This window comes from Nerophis ophidion, linkage group LG13, assembly GCF_033978795.1.
Source record: "Nerophis ophidion isolate RoL-2023_Sa linkage group LG13, RoL_Noph_v1.0, whole genome shotgun sequence".
NCBI classification, from domain to species: Eukaryota; Metazoa; Chordata; class Actinopteri; order Syngnathiformes; family Syngnathidae; genus Nerophis; species Nerophis ophidion.
Genome location: NC_084623.1, coordinates 46740148 through 46757060, shown reverse-complemented (window position 1 = coordinate 46757060; position 16913 = coordinate 46740148). Strand labels below are relative to the sequence as shown.

The following is a 16913-nucleotide window of genomic DNA, read 5'->3' as shown; positions in this document are numbered from 1 at the left end:
CGGCCACCCTCAGTGTGACCTGAATGGCTGTTGACCAAGTATGCCTTGCATTCACTAGTGTGTGTGAAAATCCGTAGATATTATGTGCTTGGGCAGGCACGCAAAGACAGTGCCTTTTTAAGGTTTATTGGCGCTTTTTCACGGAAATCATCCGATATCAAATTGATGCATCTCCTGAAGTCTTTATGGGAGATCAGACATTCTTCAAAAGGGTTTGGCTCCAATAAGTTTCCATGCAACTCAAATTCTGTATGGAGTAGCTTTTTCGTTGTGAAAAAAAGTTTGACGAGAGACATTATTGCCACCTGTAGGACACAGATGTTTTTCGATGCATCTAAGGTCTCCGGGAAACTGTTTTTGGCATAAGGTGAATACCACTAATGACTGTTCAACTGTCAGTCACAGATGGGACATTGAGAGGGGAATATATTACATAACCATTTTGGTAAGCATGTATTTTTAGAAGTCAGGTCACATTGTTGTCAGGACACTGGTTAAGCTTGCCCAGGTGTCCGTCTCTTCAGCAATATTCTTCCTTAGACCCTCCGAAACCACATGAGCATAAAGTAGCAGTGATCGATTCTGTCGATAACTAGTATGGTATGGTATGGTATGGTTTCCCTATGTAAAGCGCTTTGAGTCACTAGAGAAAAGCGCTATGTGAATATAATTCCATCCATCCATTTTCTACCGCTTATTCCCTTTTGGGGTTGCGGGGGGCGCTGGCGCCTATCTCAGCTACAATCGGGCGGAAGGCGGGGTACACCCTGGACAAGTCGCCACCTCATCGCAGGGCCAACACAGATAGACAGACAACATTCACACTCACATTCACACACTAGGGCCAATTTAGTGTTGCCAATCAACCTATCCCCAGGTGCATGTCTTTGGAAGTGAGAGGAAGCCGGAGTACCCGGAGGGAACCCACGCATTCACGGGGAGAACATGCAAACTCCACACAGAAAGATCCCGAGCCTGGATTTGAACCCTGGACTGCAGGAACTTCGTATTGTGAGGCAGACGCACTAACCCCTCTTCCACCGTGAATATAATTCACTAATGCCAATCTGTATATAAACATTGCCAAAATGATTAGATCAATATTTTTCATTTAAACATTTTTAGGGAGGGTTTTTGTCAGGGAGTAAGTCTCTGGATGGACACAAGAGGGCTTTGAAGGCAACACCCAAATGATTTCAGTTCTATGACCTATTGTCAATGTATCGGATTGGGACTTCAAATCGGATCGGATCCAAGGCCAAAAATGTTGATCGAGACATGCCTAATTTATTCACACGTTTATTCGTGCATTATTCACTGAGAAATTAAGTAAAAACTGGAAAAAACGCATTCTGAACCCCACTTTTGTATATTCAAATTAACAAATGTAATGGTTACCATTGGGTTCAGTTTTTTTTCTATGGAAATTAATGGTATTTAAATATTGACTTGACCTTGTACACTCCAAAAAAGAGCTGACAATCTACTAAACATTTAAACATTTTTAGGGAGGGTTTTTGTCAGGGAGTAAGTCTTTGGACACACGAGGGCTTTGAAGGCAACACCCAAATGATTTTAGTTCTACAATCTATTGTCAAAGTATCGGATTGGGATTTCAAATCGGATCGGATCCAAGGCCAAAAATGTTGATCGAGACATGCCTAATTTATTCACACGTTTATTCATGCATTATTCACTGAGAAATTAAGTGAAAAATGGAAAAAATGCATTCTGAACCCCACTTTTGTATATTCATATTAACAAATGTAATGATTACCATTGGGTTCGGTTTTTTTTCTATGGAAATTAATGGTATTTAAATATTGACTTGACCTTGTACACTCCAAAAAAGAGCTGACAAAATATAAGATAAAAAGACTAGATTTTAGGGAAAAAAAAACTAAAAACTACAGAAATGATTTGTCCATGCAGCTATTTAATTTTACTTGATAAAACATCCTGAATTAAGATTTCTACACATAGTACTTATCAGGACTTTTAAGATAAAAAAGTATTTCATTCTGAAAACAAGCATTATTCATCTTGCCATACTTAAGTTAAGCTTCCTCGGGAAATTGCAGAATCTTTAAACAAGATTTTGTGTTTTGTGGAGAAAACCAAAATATCTTATTTGAATAGTTATTTTCTCAATTTTAACATTTTTAAACTAGATTAAACAACATATAATCATCCATGCTAAAATTAAGATGATGATGTAAAGCCAATGGCTAAAAATGACTAAACAGCTCTTTGAACTCGGGACATTTCTAGAAATACAATTTTACATTTTAGCAAGTGGCAAATAATTTGCAATGTAACCCAAATCATATTTTAAATCAATGATCCCAATTGAAATGAATTGAAATTCCATTATTCCTTTCAGGGCCTGGAAAACAACATTTACTACAATATAATAATAATCTAACATGCTTTCTAATAGGAGAAAACAACTTTTGCATACTGGAAAAACTAAATTTAGACTTTTTAATATACGGAGTGAGACACAAGATGTATTGATTCGCGCTTAGAGGGTTCACTGTGACATTTACTACACCAACTAGTAGGGGTGTAACGGTGCACAAAAATTTCTGTTCGGTACGTACCTCGGTATAGAGGTCACGGTTCACTTAATTTTCGGTACAGTAAGAAAACAACAAAATATACATTTTTTTGGTTATTTATTTACCAACTTTGTAAACAATGGCATAACATACATATACACACAGGGTCCATTGTCAAAATTAATGTGGTCAACACATATAAAATAAAAACTAAGTAAGATAAGGCTCAGAATGGTTTCTTAACAAAAACTTTCTACATATAAAGTGCTTTTTTTGATTGATTGATTGATTGAGACTTTTATTAGTAGATTGCACAATACAGTACATATTCCATACAATTGATCACTAAATGCAAACACCCCAATAAGTTTTTCAACTTGTTTAAGTCGGGGTCCACGTTCATCAACACCCACCCCCCAGCCTGGCTAACTTGACAGTAAGAGGATATATGGGCTTATTGTTCTTCCACCATAGAAGTGGGTCAAAATCTATTTTTTAATGCAATACAGCAACCCTCCGCGACCCCGAACGGACCAAGCGGTGGAAAAAATGGATGGATGGATGGTCTTAAATCTGCTACTATAAAAAAAATTGTTATTGCTTCAGCCCTGCCTCACTCGCCGAGGAGAGGCTGCTTGAATGTGGTGGTGACGCTTCAAAGGAGTGAGCATGTTTGACGTGTCGGCAGAAGCGTACCCTACTGCTGCTGAACAATGTCGGCAAACCTCCGTCCTCCATTGTTGTATCGCATACCCAAAGTGTTCCCAAACGGGAGATCTTAACGAGGCAGGAGGGTCTTCCAGCTCTAGCTTTTGCATGTTGTCCTAGCCCGGTCGCTGCTAGCCTGCCTCGCTCTGCATTGTTTACACAACGTGCGGTTCGCTACCTAATATGTCCGTGTGGAAACTCGTTCGGTACACCTCCAAACCGAACCGAAACCCCCGTACCGAAATGGCTCAATACAAATACACGTACCGTTACACCCCTACTAACTAGTGGTGAGCAGGCTGGTAACCCGATTTTCTGCTCTCAACTCAAACCTAACAATAAGGCCAAGAGAGCTCGTATCCCAAAATCGAGTTACTACTATTACATACACTACTATCATTAATGGAAGCTTTATCATTACTGTCAATCATAAAGCAGACCAGTAAAAATATCCTTCTTGTCTTCCTTGGAATGACAGCTCTTGTTCCAATACGAGCTATTTCATAGCTTTTTCAGATGGCTACCTTACGACTGACAGGAAGGAGACAAGAAGGCAAATATTGCTGCATGTTGTGACTTTCATTAGTGGAGTTTGATTGAAATATCCTACTTCATTTACATCCACATTTCAGCCTCACTACACTTACAGTACATTGCTGTTATGGATGTAACAATAATCAGAATCAGAAATACTTTATTAATCCCCGAGGGGAACTTAAAATTTTCAGCACAATCCCATTCAAGATCAGAAAAACATTATAGGGAGAAAGAACAATGGTGTGAACAATTGATTACCGAGGTAAAACCCCCAACGGTTAGTAATACTGTTTTAAATTAAAGTGATGGAAAACCGTGATTGATAACTGCACATTAAAAACTCACGGACTGACTGGTGCCAGCTAGTAAGCTTAAATGCTAACATTAAAACAAGCGATATTAATGTTTTTTTTTTGTTAAAAACAACATGCCCCAATCGAAAATTATATAAATGCCTTGCTATCTGAGCAACTAGGATATTTAATTGTGCACATTGAACTTGCAAGAACTGCTCTCTTACAACAGAGTGATTGTTCTACACTCAGAGGAATACGAGACTGAGGTGTTTTTACAGTGCGTTTGAGGACCATCGAACAGAGTAGGACGCCACAACGTCAGCCAGAAATAATAGATGATAACAATAGATTTTATTTCATACCCAGTTTTTATTAAAATACATTTTAAAGTGCTACAGTACAAACCAATATTTAACAAATTGGGTTTTATAAGAGTCGGTGTATTTATTTTTGTTGATTAAATTAATATATTGGTAAAAATATTTCAGTGTGTGTGATGCCGGATTGGTTCTTCCAGGGATGCGTCGAAGCAATGAACACAACAAGGTAAGATATAAATGGATTTATTAAAGTAATAAATGGTTAGGAACAAAAACACAGGAGCTAAGGAAAAAGGCAAACAAAAGACGCTAGCGTAAAAGCTAAGATAAACCACTAGGAAACTAAAACTGGCACGTAGGCACAAAAGAGAATACAAACAACTAGCGTGAAAGCTAGGAATAAAATAAACGTAGCGTGAGAGCTAGCGATAGAGAGCATGAAATTTCAAGACATCACTGATGCCCGAGGGCAAATAGGATCCGAGAGTGAACAAAGAAATGAGGAAGGCTTATATAGTGAAGGTGATTATTACAACAGGTGTGCGTGGATCGGGAGTAGCAGATGAAACTAAAAGGTAACCATGGTGATGGACTAAACGGAAAATAAACGGGTCAGAACGGCGAATGAAAACACAGATGGAAAAATAAACAACAACATGTGAAGATCCGAGTAACAGATCGTAACATTTTGAGCACATTCTATAATATTAACCGTAGGGGTGTAACGGTACACAAAAATTTCAATGTAGTTTTTGACACGTGGCAAGAACCTACCACTGAAATAGTCCAGGCCGGCTCACTAATCTTCTAAGTCAACCATGCGCAGCAACGCACGTATTTGAAGGGCTCTGTCTGTTTGGTATCATGGAGCGAGTGCAGCACGAGGCTCACAGTAGAGTTAGGTTAAGGAGATTAACTCAACAGCCTCGGACTGTAGACTTCCAGCCCGCCTGCGTCCGGTTGGGTAAAGACAAAGAGGGCCTGCAACTGAGGACAAACGCCCCAATGCAGCTGTTTCAGTAGTCCTGTGTGATCCCATCTGGCTCCACCACTCTGGTGGGAGATGATGGTCTGAAAGTGGGTTGAGCCTTCAGGATTTCCTCAATGTTTTCATCTTAAAACCTGGACTAGGGTATGCATAATTTTTAAGACATGCTGTTGGCAATGTTACTGAGTAAAGAAACACAGTACATGTGTCATTCTTCATTGAAAACCATTTGAATTGCTGTTGTCTGCGTTTACATGGGTGATTGTACATATGTCAAATTGTAAACCTGCATTCGCTCTGACCGAGAGTTTTGCAGAAGACTAACAAGTGTTTCTTTGCAAAGTTCAATTTGGAGATGTTTTTTAGCTTTTATGTATAATCTTCCATCTTTGTGGTCACATTCATTTGATTGATAGATTGATTGAGACTTTTATTAGTACAGTACAGTACATATTCCGACCACTAAGTGGTAACACCTGAATACGTTTTTCAACTTGTTTAAGTCCACATTAATCAATTCATTCATTCAGAAAAAACATTAATATTCATGAATTGTTTTTGTTTGTGTAAACAATGTTTTTTAAACAAAAGATACTGGCTTCCTATGTGAAAAACGATGGTACAATAAGCGCCTGCTATCTCACGTACGTCATCCAAATTTATACTGACTCAGTCTGTATGGCGACTGAGGGTACTACATCACCCCTAGGTAGGATTTTTCTGTATTTATAGTCCTATTAGCAAGAATACTTGCTTAAATTATATGCATTACATTGTATAAAGTAGGGCTGGGCGATATATCAATATACACGATATATCACGGGTTTGTCTCGTGCGATATAGAAAATGACTATATCGTGATATTCGAGTATACGTTCTCACGCAGTTGCTTTTGGCTGCTGGCATTACACTACAGGCTCTTCCCACTCCTTGTGTCTCCTCACAGACAACAAGCGCTCCTTCTTACATACGTCACATACTGTCACGTCATACGTCAAATACGTATACGCTTTCGCAGAGCAGAGAGGTAGCAGCATGGGTAACATTAGCTGTGATGCTAGCGAAGCCGTGCGAGTGGTAATACGAGAGAAAGTAGGTGCGAATCCGGTAACAAATGAAGGAATAATTAATTCCCAAGAAAAACAGCAGGGGGTCCATTGTCTGGCGGTGGTTCGGCTTCAAGAGCGAATATGTCGAATAGATAACTTTAATTTGTCAAGTGTGGGGCACAAGCATTGCTACAAAAAGTAGCATTACAGCTAATATGTAGCATCATTTGAGATTTGAAGAGTGCTTACTCCGCATGTCAACATCACCATCAAAATGCCGAGGCAAACATTTCCAGATCAACACCATATGAAAAAAAACAGTCAACAACAAGATGAGATAATGTCCGCAGGAACCTACCACATAGCAAAGGACATACACTATTTGATTTCCTATTATGCAGCTCATTTTTATTTGACACTTACTGAAATATTTTGTGTGACATCATGCACAAAAGTGCACTTTATTTGTTTAAACTATTGTAGTGGCTTTCTGTACAAAAAGTGCACTTTAATTTAGTGTTGTTTTGATAAGTCATCTTAGTGGCATCATTCACAAAAATGCACTTATAACTTGTTTTAAAATGTCTCTGACAATCTTGGACTTTCTGTTGTGGAAATGACATAAATGTTTGTGCCGCTGCTTAATAACTGTTTAACAAATACAGTTTTGGTCAATTGACTTAGTTGTGATTCCCTTCGCTGCATGAAAGTTTAAAATGAGCATGTATTAATGCAGTATGAACAAGAATGTTTTTATGTAGAAACATAGAATCATCATACTGCTGTGATTATATGCATCAAGTGTTCATTCAAAGCTAAGGCAAAATATCGAGATGTATATAGTGTATCGCGATATGGCCTAAAAATATCGAGATATTAAAAAAAGGCCATAAAGTCATGGCGTAAAATTGTTTCAAGACATGTTATATTGGAGACAATGCTGACAAACAGAATTAGCCACTCCCTTAGCCAGCAGCGCGCTTAAAGCAAACAGGAAATACTTGCTTACTCATTGAATGAGAAATGGAATACTAAACACTGCCTCGTCTGGTTTCTATGATAATTCATTCAGTGCATTCAGAACATGGCACATTACACACAAATATCCATATTTACTTCCTGCACTCTGTCAGAGTTAGTTGTTAACGAACCCCAAGATTCAGAGAAGGATGCAGGCATTTTGTAAGTAAACAGGATTGAATTAAAATAGTAAGACAAAAAACAAACAGGGTACAAACAAAAAGCACGCACGTGGGCGGATAACAAACTAAGGGAGCTAGCACTGGAGCTAGAAAACAAAAATTAACTTAGCATGGAAGATAGCAAGACACGAGCAGGAAACAGAAGTCGTACATGTAATATAAAAACAAACTTGGAAGCAGAGAACAAAAGGCAGTAAGCTAAAAATTGCAACCGAAATATAGCTTACCGCTACACTGCAAAGACCCGACACGACAGGAGCGACAATACACAAGCGACATGACAATACAATAATCCAGCACTGACTGGAGGAACAAAGCAGGTAAAATAGGAACAGGCTGATTGACACCAGGTGTGGTTAGGTGCCAATCAGCGCACAGGGAAAAAAACAGAAAACAGACAAAATAAGAGCGCGTGAAAGGAACTAAAGACAGGAAATAATAAACACCCACAGAGGAAAAACTAAAACAGAAACAAACTGTCAGTGGCAAGCCTGACACACTCGACAAAATAAGGAAATGCGAAAATTGCAAATTTTGAAAAATGCAAATGGTAAAAATGATTTCAATCACACAAAAATACTTTTATAACACAGTTTTTAAAATATTATTAATAATAATAATAATACATTTTACTCATAAGGCGCCTTTCTGGGCACTCAAGGACACTGTACAAAATCAAAACAATAAAATCAAATTGGATAAAAACGACAACAGCAACAAAAACAACAACAAAGATAGAGAAGATAAGATGATGACAATGAATAAGCAGTCAGGAATAGGTGTGTTTTGAGTCTTGATTTGAAGAGGGATATTGAGTCTAAGTTACTGAGGTCTGGTGGTAGAGAGTTCCAAAGATGTGGGGCAGAGCGGCTGAAAGCTCGGGCACCCATGGTGGACGGTTTAAATAAGGAGACAGTGAGATGAATGGATGAAGAAGATCTTAGGGAACGTGAGAGCGTGGCGACATGGAGCAGGTCAGAGAGATATGACGGAGAGAGGTTATGGATGGCTTTGAAAGTGAGGAGAATTATTTTAAAGTGGATACGATGTTTGATGGGTAGCCAGTGGAGTTGCTGCATGGATTAAAGGGGTTCTGGTGATTATCCGGGCTGCAGAGTTCTGGAAAAACTGAAGTTTGTGAAGTGACTTGTGAGGGAGACCAAACAGGAGAGAGTTGCAGTAGTCCAGGCGAGAGGTGACCAGGTTAGGACTAGTATGGCAGCAGTATGTGGGGTTAGGGATGGGCGAAGTCGATTAATGTTTCATAGATGAAAGTAAGCAGACCGGGTAATGTTGTTTACGTGGGCATGGAAGGAGAGTGTGCTGTCGAGGATGACACCCAAGCTCTTGACTTGGGAGGAGGGTGGGACAGAGAAATTGCAGAGAGTAAGGGACAATCTGTTGGTTTTGGCGAGAATGTTTTTTGTACCGACAAGTAAGATTTCGGTTTTATTACTATTGAGTTGAAGGAAATTGGATGAGAACCACTGCTTGAGTTCACTGAGGCAGTCTGTAAGGGGAGAAGGAGTAAGAGATGTAGTTGGTTTGGTTGAAATGTTGGTTTGGTGAAAATGTATTTTAAATTTACGGAAAATATTGCCAAGGGGAAGAATGTAAATGATAAAAAGCAGGGGACCAATAATTACAAACATTAATTATTTGTTTGCCGCATCGCCGGTAGTAAGTCGGCCCCTTTTCCAGTGAGGGTTGGACTCCGCCAAGGCTGCCCTTTGTTTCATTCTGTTTTGGACAGAATTTCTAGGCGCAGTCAGGGCATTGAGGGTATCTGGTTTGGCGGCTGCAGGATTAGGTCTCTGCTTTTTGCAGATGATGTGGTCCTGATAGCCTCATCTGGCCAAGATCTTCAGCTCTCACTGGATCGGTTCGCAGCCGAGTGTGAAGCGACTGGGATGACAATCAGCACCTCCAAGTCCGAGTCCATGGTTCTTGCCCGGAAAAGGCTAGAGTGCCATCTTCGGGTTAGGGAGGAGATCTTGCCCCAAGTGGAGGAGTTCAAGTACCTCGAGTCTTGTTCACAAGTGAGGGAATAATGGATCGTGAGGTCGACAGGCGGATCGATGCGGCGTCTTCAGTAATGCGGACGCTGCATCGATCCGTTGTGGTGAAGAAGGAGCTTAGCCGGAAGGCAAAGCTCTCAATTTCCGGTCGATCTACATTCCCATCCTCACCTATGGTCATGAGCTTTGGGTTATGACTGAAAGGACAAGATCACGGTTACAAGCGGTCGAAATGAGTTTCCTCCGCCGGGTGGCGGGGTTCTCCCTTACAGATAGGGTGAGAAACTCTGCCATCCGGGAGGAGCTCAAAATAAAAGCCGCTGCTCCTCCACATCGAGAGGAGGCAGATGAGGTGGTTCGAGCATCGGGTCAGGATGCCACCCGAGCGCCTCCCTAGGGAGATGTTTCCTGGCTGGCCTGGGAACGCCTCGGGATCCCCCGGGAAGGGCGAGACGAAGTGGCTGGGGAGAGGGAAGTCTGGGCTTCCTGCTTAGGCTGCTGCCCCCGCGACCCGACCTTGGATAAGCGTAAGAAGATAGATGGATGGAATTATTTCTCTTTAAATTTGTTAATCAAAACAAGTGAGGCTCTGCCTTACCTGGCTTCCCCTTCTACGATCTATTTGTGGTGGTGGGTTGCGGAACGTAGGCCTCATTGTATTGCAATCACGCGTGTATTTTTTTTAAAAGGCTGGGGGGAAAAAAGCTTGCCGGTTACGCCATGTCTCTTTGTTCTATTTTTTAATTGTCTACATAAAATAACACCCTTTGTTTACGTACGTCGTCTTCCGTGTCCCGCACACACTTCCACACCTCAACTTTCATGGCGGAGGCTTGTGGAGGTTCCCCGTGCGTTTTTTTTTCAGGCTTCGTTAATGACAATGTTGTCGCCTTTAGGTGAGAAAATGAGTCCCTTTTTTTACGTGCAGGTTCTCATGTAATCATATCCCTAATGTTTGGAATTTTCCGGCATCAAAACAACACAACCTTTGTTGTCAGGTTTAGAAACAGTGTTGCATAAACTGTCCTTTAAATGTTAAAAATGCATCCCAGAGCTTCAGTAAAATGCCAAATGCTTTAAGCTGCCTTCGGCTGCTCCGTCAACAGTTCCAGAGTTTACAAACTCACTCTAAGGAGGCGACTGTTATGCAACCACGGAACCATGAGCCCTTTCATTTCTGCCTGTGCTCAGGTGTTTACCTCCCGACCCACCGCCCATCACGGCCCTCACCTGTGTGTTGCGGTGCTTCCCTTGTGAGCCGACCTGGGCCGGCAGTCCCTTTTTGCACCGCCCGCCTACTCCGCCCATGGTCAGAATGACGCGCTCCAAGACTTTTCAGGCTTACCTGCCGAGCTGCCACCGGACCTACAGCTGCATCCACTGCCGGGCCCACCTGGCAAACCACGACGAGCTCATATCCAAGGTAACGGGACAGGCCGCGACGGCACCTGGGTTGCATTTTGTGGACACTTAAGAGAAGAAAGAGGAAAAAGTAGAGTCAACAGATGTGCTTCATGTGTTCCAACTTCACTTTTTCACAGGCTTTTATTAAAAACAATAAACACAGTAGACTGTGGATGACTGTTATATGTCTGTCAGTTACTCTTCTTATACTCTAAGACAGTTACAACAGTAGGATTCAATCACTTTGTCCGCGTGCAATAAAAACAACACTCACCGAGCGCAACATTTGTAGATACAAACCCTGTTTCCATATGAGTTGGGAAATTGTGTAAGATGTAAATATAAACGGAATACAATGATTTGCAAATCCTTTTCAACCCATATTCTTTTGAATGCACTACGAAGACAAGATATTTGATGTTCAAATTCATAAACTTTATCTTGGCAGCATATGCTGGGTATGTACCTTTCAGCATTAATGGTACCTTCACAGATGTGTAAGTTACCCATGTCTTAGGCACTAATGCACCCTCATGCCGTCACAGATGCTGGCTTTTGAACTCTTCGTCGATAACAGTCTGGATGGTTCGGTTCCCCTTTGGTCCGGATGACACAATGTCAAATATTTCCAAAAAGAAATTGAAATATGGACTCGTCAGACAACAGAACACTTTTCCACTTTGCATCAGTCCATCTTAGATGATCTCGGGCCCAGAGAAGCCGGCGGCGTTTCTGGATGTTGTTGATAAATGGCTTTCGCTTTGCATAGTAGAGCTTTAACTTGCACTTACAGGTGTAATGACGAACTGTATTTAGTGACAGTGGTTTTCTGAAGTGTCCCTGAGCCCATGTGGTGATATCCTTTAGAGATTGATGTCGGTTTTTGATACAGTGCCGGTTATTCAATGTTGGTTTCTGGCCATGCGGCTTTGAGAAACGTTGTTCTTAAACTGTTTGACTATTTGCTCATGCAGTTGTGGACAAAGGGGTGTACCTCGCCCCATCCTTTCCTGTGAAAGACTGAGCATTTTTTGGGAAGCTGTTTTAATACTCAATCATGGCACCCACCTGTTCCCAATTAGCCTGCACACCTGTGGGATGTTCCAAATAAGTGTTTGATGGGCATTCCTCGATTTTATCAGTATTTATTGCCACCTTTCCCAACTTCTTTGTCACGCGTTGCTGGCATCAAATTCTAAAGTGAATGATTATTTGCAAAAAAAAAAATCAATGTTTATGAGTTTGAACATCAAATATCTTGTCTTTGTAGTGCATTCAATTGAATATGGGTTGAAAAGGATTTGTAAATCATTGTATTCCGTTTATTTTTACATCTAACACAATTTCCCAACTCATATGGAAACAGGGTTTGTAAACTGCTCCTTGATTCACTTAAAAGTGTTGCATCCCTCGTCATGTTGCTTTCTTCTTGCCTCTGCAGTCGTTCCAGGGCAGCCAGGGCAGAGCCTACCTGTTCAACTCAGTGTGAGTGTCCCATCTTTTGTTCTTTGTTCCCTCCACCTGTTTTCAATTTGGCTGGTCGGAAACAAGCTTCCCATGCACGCTACCCCTCAGGAGACGAGGATTTTCCATACAGTGTTGTTGCATATTGTTGGTACGCCGTTCTTTTAGTAGACTGAGCCAGTAAATGCCTGTAGGGAAGGGGGGACGGGGGCTGTTAGATTCAATGCTTGCCAGTTTTGTATGGTCTGACAGTGAGTAGGTGGGATTCAGTGACTCACTCCGAGCACGTTGTACTGAAAACCAAGCAGGTCTCATGTTTCTCTGTACCCATTCTTGCTCTTTCAGGGTGAACGTAGGGTGTGGTCCTGCAGAGGAGAGAGTTCTGCTCACAGGCCTCCACGCCGTAGCAGATATCTACTGTGAGAACTGCAAGACCACGCTGGGCTGGAAATATGTAAGTGTCCTCGAGTGATTTGCAGCACCGCGCACAAACCGGCTTCAAAAGGTTGCTGGATGATTAACGGCCCCGTCCTAATTTTATTTGCACCTCCTATTAAATTTGGACCTCAGTGCAGCTGTAGGCAGCTTTCAGTAGTAGAAATGATGCAGCTTTATTTAACTTAGAGCAGGGGTGTCCAAACTTTAACCGGCGAGGGCCGCAATTAGTACAATGGAAGGTTGCGGGGGCCATTTTTAATCACATTTTATTCGCTAAAGATGCTAAAAGCCAACCAGTGTATGTCGATATATGCTAAGCCAGTGGTTCTCAAATGGGGGTACTTGAAGGTATGCCAAGGGGTATGTGAGATTTTTCAAAAATATTCTAAAAATAGCAACAATTCAAAAATCCTTTATAATTAAAGCTGCAAGCAGTGTTGGCCGGGCCCGCCTTTGGCTGCTGCCCCCGCGAGTCAAGCCCTGGTCTTAGTCAGACCAACATATAGAATTCAATTTCATGTCTCTACGACATTCCTAACAGAAGTTACAAGCAGTTTTGTCTGGGTTTTTTCCTAGGGGGCGCTAGAGTGCAATTTTGATTTTCGGGGTTTGGTTTTTTTATTAGATGGTTATTTTCGCCAGTCCTGATGTGTGTGTATAATTTGGTGAGTTTTGAAGGATGTTAAGGGGGTCAAATTACAGATCGGCGTTTCTGGATGTTGTTGATAAATGGCTGTCGCTTGGCATAGTAGAGCTTTAACTTGCACTTTGAAGCATTTTAAGGGGGTCAAATTACAGCTCAAAGAGGCAAAAAATTAAATTTTTTAGGAAAATTTGCACAGGGTTTTTTGAAGGCGCGTAAAATACAAACCGGAGCAGTAATCAAAACTCTTTCGATAACTTTAATCAGAAAGGTTCAAACTCTCTCCTGTGGGAGTTTAAAGCCGAAACGACAAACGCGCTCAGAGGAGATAACGTTTGAAAAAAGGTGACGGCTGTTTACAAAACTTTTATTTTGAAGGGGTAATTTTTAACTTCCTGTTGATTTTTGCTGAAGGATGTCAATTATTAAAATGTAGGTCTAAGTGAGACCTACATGGAGGTTTTTGTTTCAGGTCTCTCTGACATTCCTACCGGAAGTTACAAGCAGTTTTGTCTGTGTTTTGTTCCTAGGAGCAGTTTTTTCTGTGTTTTATTCAAAAATTGCGCTAGAGCGCATAATACTTCAGAAAAACTGTGAAAAAAAAATACAACAATGCAATATTCAGTCTTGACAGCTAGATTTTTTCGTGGACATGTTGCATAATTATTGCTGTAAAATGATTCTTTTTTTGTGAAGAAATGATTAGAATTAAGTTCATGAATCCAGATGGATCTCTATTACAATCCCCAAAGAGGGCACTTTAAGTTGATGATTACTTCTATGTGTAAAAATCTTTATTTATAATTGAATCACTTGTTTATTTTTCATGTGTGAATTATATTAGTGACTCAAAACCCTTTACATAGTGAAACCCAATATCTAAGTTACATTTAAACCAGTGTGGGTGGCACTGGGAGCAGGTGGGTAAAGTGCCTTGCCCAAGGACACAACAGCAGTGACTAGGATGGCGGAAGTGGGAATCGAACCTGCAACCCTCAAGTTGCTGGCACGGCCACTCTACCAACCGAGCTATGAGTCGTTGCATGGTTTACTTGTGAACTTCATAATTCAAAACATAAAACGATCACGATGTGGGAACAAATGAATGACAAAATAAAGAGAGTTTGTTACAGTACGAGTAAGAAAAAGTATGAGTGAGGCCAAAAAACTGTGTGGCTCGATTCCACCGCACCTGACTGCAATTACCCATAACACCTTGCTTCCAAAAACCACCTGAACACACAGATCCTTCCGGCGCATATGCAATTAAAACAGTTACATCATCAAATTATTTTGACAAATGTAATAATTACAGATAAAGTGAGCATTCAATATATACATTTTCTTATCATGCAAATAAAGTAAATAGTCCCCTTTTGGCTGAGCACCTTCCAAAAAATGTAAATGAACTTAAACAGTATTTAGGCTCCTACACTGATGACATAGTGCTGTATTTTACTTCTTTATCTATTTTATTTTTCAACCAAAAATGAATTGCTCTGATTAGGGGGTACTTGAATTAAAAAAATGTTCACAAGGGGTACATCACTTAAAAAAAGTTGTGCTAAGCTATCTGAACAAAACGTCCCTGTTAGCTTTGTGTGGTAGGTGACAAAGAAAATAAGTGTCATCTAACAATGAGGGCTGTTTAAAAATAACGAGTTAACTCATGCGATCAATCACCAAAAATATTGTAAATATGCCGATTAATCACACGGTTTATTTTGCTCCCTCACTGTAAACGGACTATAACAATGAAACGACATTTGTGACCAAGTATTGAAGCCCTTTTAATTAAAATTACATTTTGAAGTAAATTAAATCATGCAAATGAGTAGTTGTAATTAATCAAATTTTAAAAGTGTGATTAACTTAAGGCCCAAAAAAAAAAAAAAAATACTTAAGGCCCAAGCTGTTTGTTTACATGCTTTTTTAATTTCTCTATGCTATTTGGGCTTATTGGACCCTAATTAGAATAAAAAACTGAGAAACATCTTTTAATATGATGTATTTAGTTCATAAGTAACAAACATGTACTTCATGTTTAATGACATGCTAATTCTTATTTTTACACTTTTTTTTTTCCAAATTCCATTGTATGTGGTACTCTTGTGACACCACCAGATGGCAGTACAAGTGTCCACATAAATGGCCATAAGACCCCAATTCGGTACTGTACACAATTTTTGGAAATAAGAGCTAAAAGGTGCTGTCCACGCATGTGACCATTAAGGCCTTTAGAGGTTTTAATCTAATTTTAAAAGTGTATCGTTTGACAGCAATACTAATAACGTCTAGATAATAACGAACGCATTAAATTTTCACGATCTGCTGAGGGCCAATAGGAAACAAGCGGCGGGCCGAAACTGGCCCCCGGGCCACACTTTGGACACCCCTGGAAAAAGTATGACATTTAACTTAAATGAAACGTGTGGCCTTTAACGACCACAATATTGAAAAGTACTTTCTTCCTAGTGAACTTCAGTACTTTCTCACTAAATCCAACACTTATTTTTATAGTCACACATCAAAACAAGGCCGTTTTGAACGAATCAGAAAAAGTGTAAGTTTGGTAAAATTTCAGCCAATTCATGTTGCCTAAATAATTGTTTTGTCTATTTTTAATGTACAATTTATTTTTGTTGACTCACTGCAATGTGCGGAAAGATACCGAAATTACACTGACACGTTTTTTTATTTATTTTTTTGCCCCTGGAAGTAATTTCCCATAGTATCAATTAGTTTATGAGTAATAGGTAGATAAATAACTGTACTTGGAATGCCCCTCTGTTGATACGGCACCCCCTCTTGGTGTGACGTCATCCAATACCCTCAAATCTAGACTCCAAACATCCCAGAGCAAGTTAGTCAGGTTACTTCTCGACCTCCACCCCAGATCACACCTCACTCCTACCCACTTCTCCAAAGTGGCCTGGCTCAGGGTGGAGGACAGAGTCAAACAACTTGCACTGAGCCTAGTTTATAAAATCCGCTACACCTCCCTGATACCGAAGTACATGTCAAACTACTTCCATAACGTAAATGACCGCCATAACCTCAACACCAGGGGGAGCTCCACAAACTACGTAAAACCCAGATTCCGATCCAACAAAGGTCTTAACTCATTCTCCTTCTATGCCACATCAATATGAAATGCACTCCCAACATGTGTAAAAGAAAGTGCATCTCTATCCTCCTTCAAAACCGTACTAAAAGAACACCTCCAGGCAACTTCGACCCTCCACATCCCACCTCCCCAGATTGTAAATAATCAAATGTATATAC

At 40.5% G+C, this 16913-nt stretch overlaps 1 protein-coding gene across 2 annotated transcripts in view; it reads left to right on the top strand.

The window, feature by feature from the left end:
• Positions 1 to 16913, top strand: part of LOC133564630 (protein yippee-like 2) — a 42745-nt gene that overhangs the window by 12368 nt on the left and 13464 nt on the right. The window contains exons 1-4 of one of the 2 annotated variants that reach the window (XM_061919075.1): positions 5303 to 5554; positions 10871 to 11102; positions 12525 to 12568; positions 12893 to 13001. In XM_061919075.1, coding sequence (XP_061775059.1) covers positions 10986 to 11102; positions 12525 to 12568; positions 12893 to 13001 — 270 coding nt within the window. In that variant the 5' untranslated portion in view covers positions 5303 to 5554; positions 10871 to 10985. Of the gene's footprint in view, positions 1 to 5302; positions 5555 to 10870; positions 11103 to 12524; positions 12569 to 12892; positions 13002 to 16913 lie in introns of those variants that run through there. The other variant, XM_061919076.1, reaches the window with a different exon arrangement.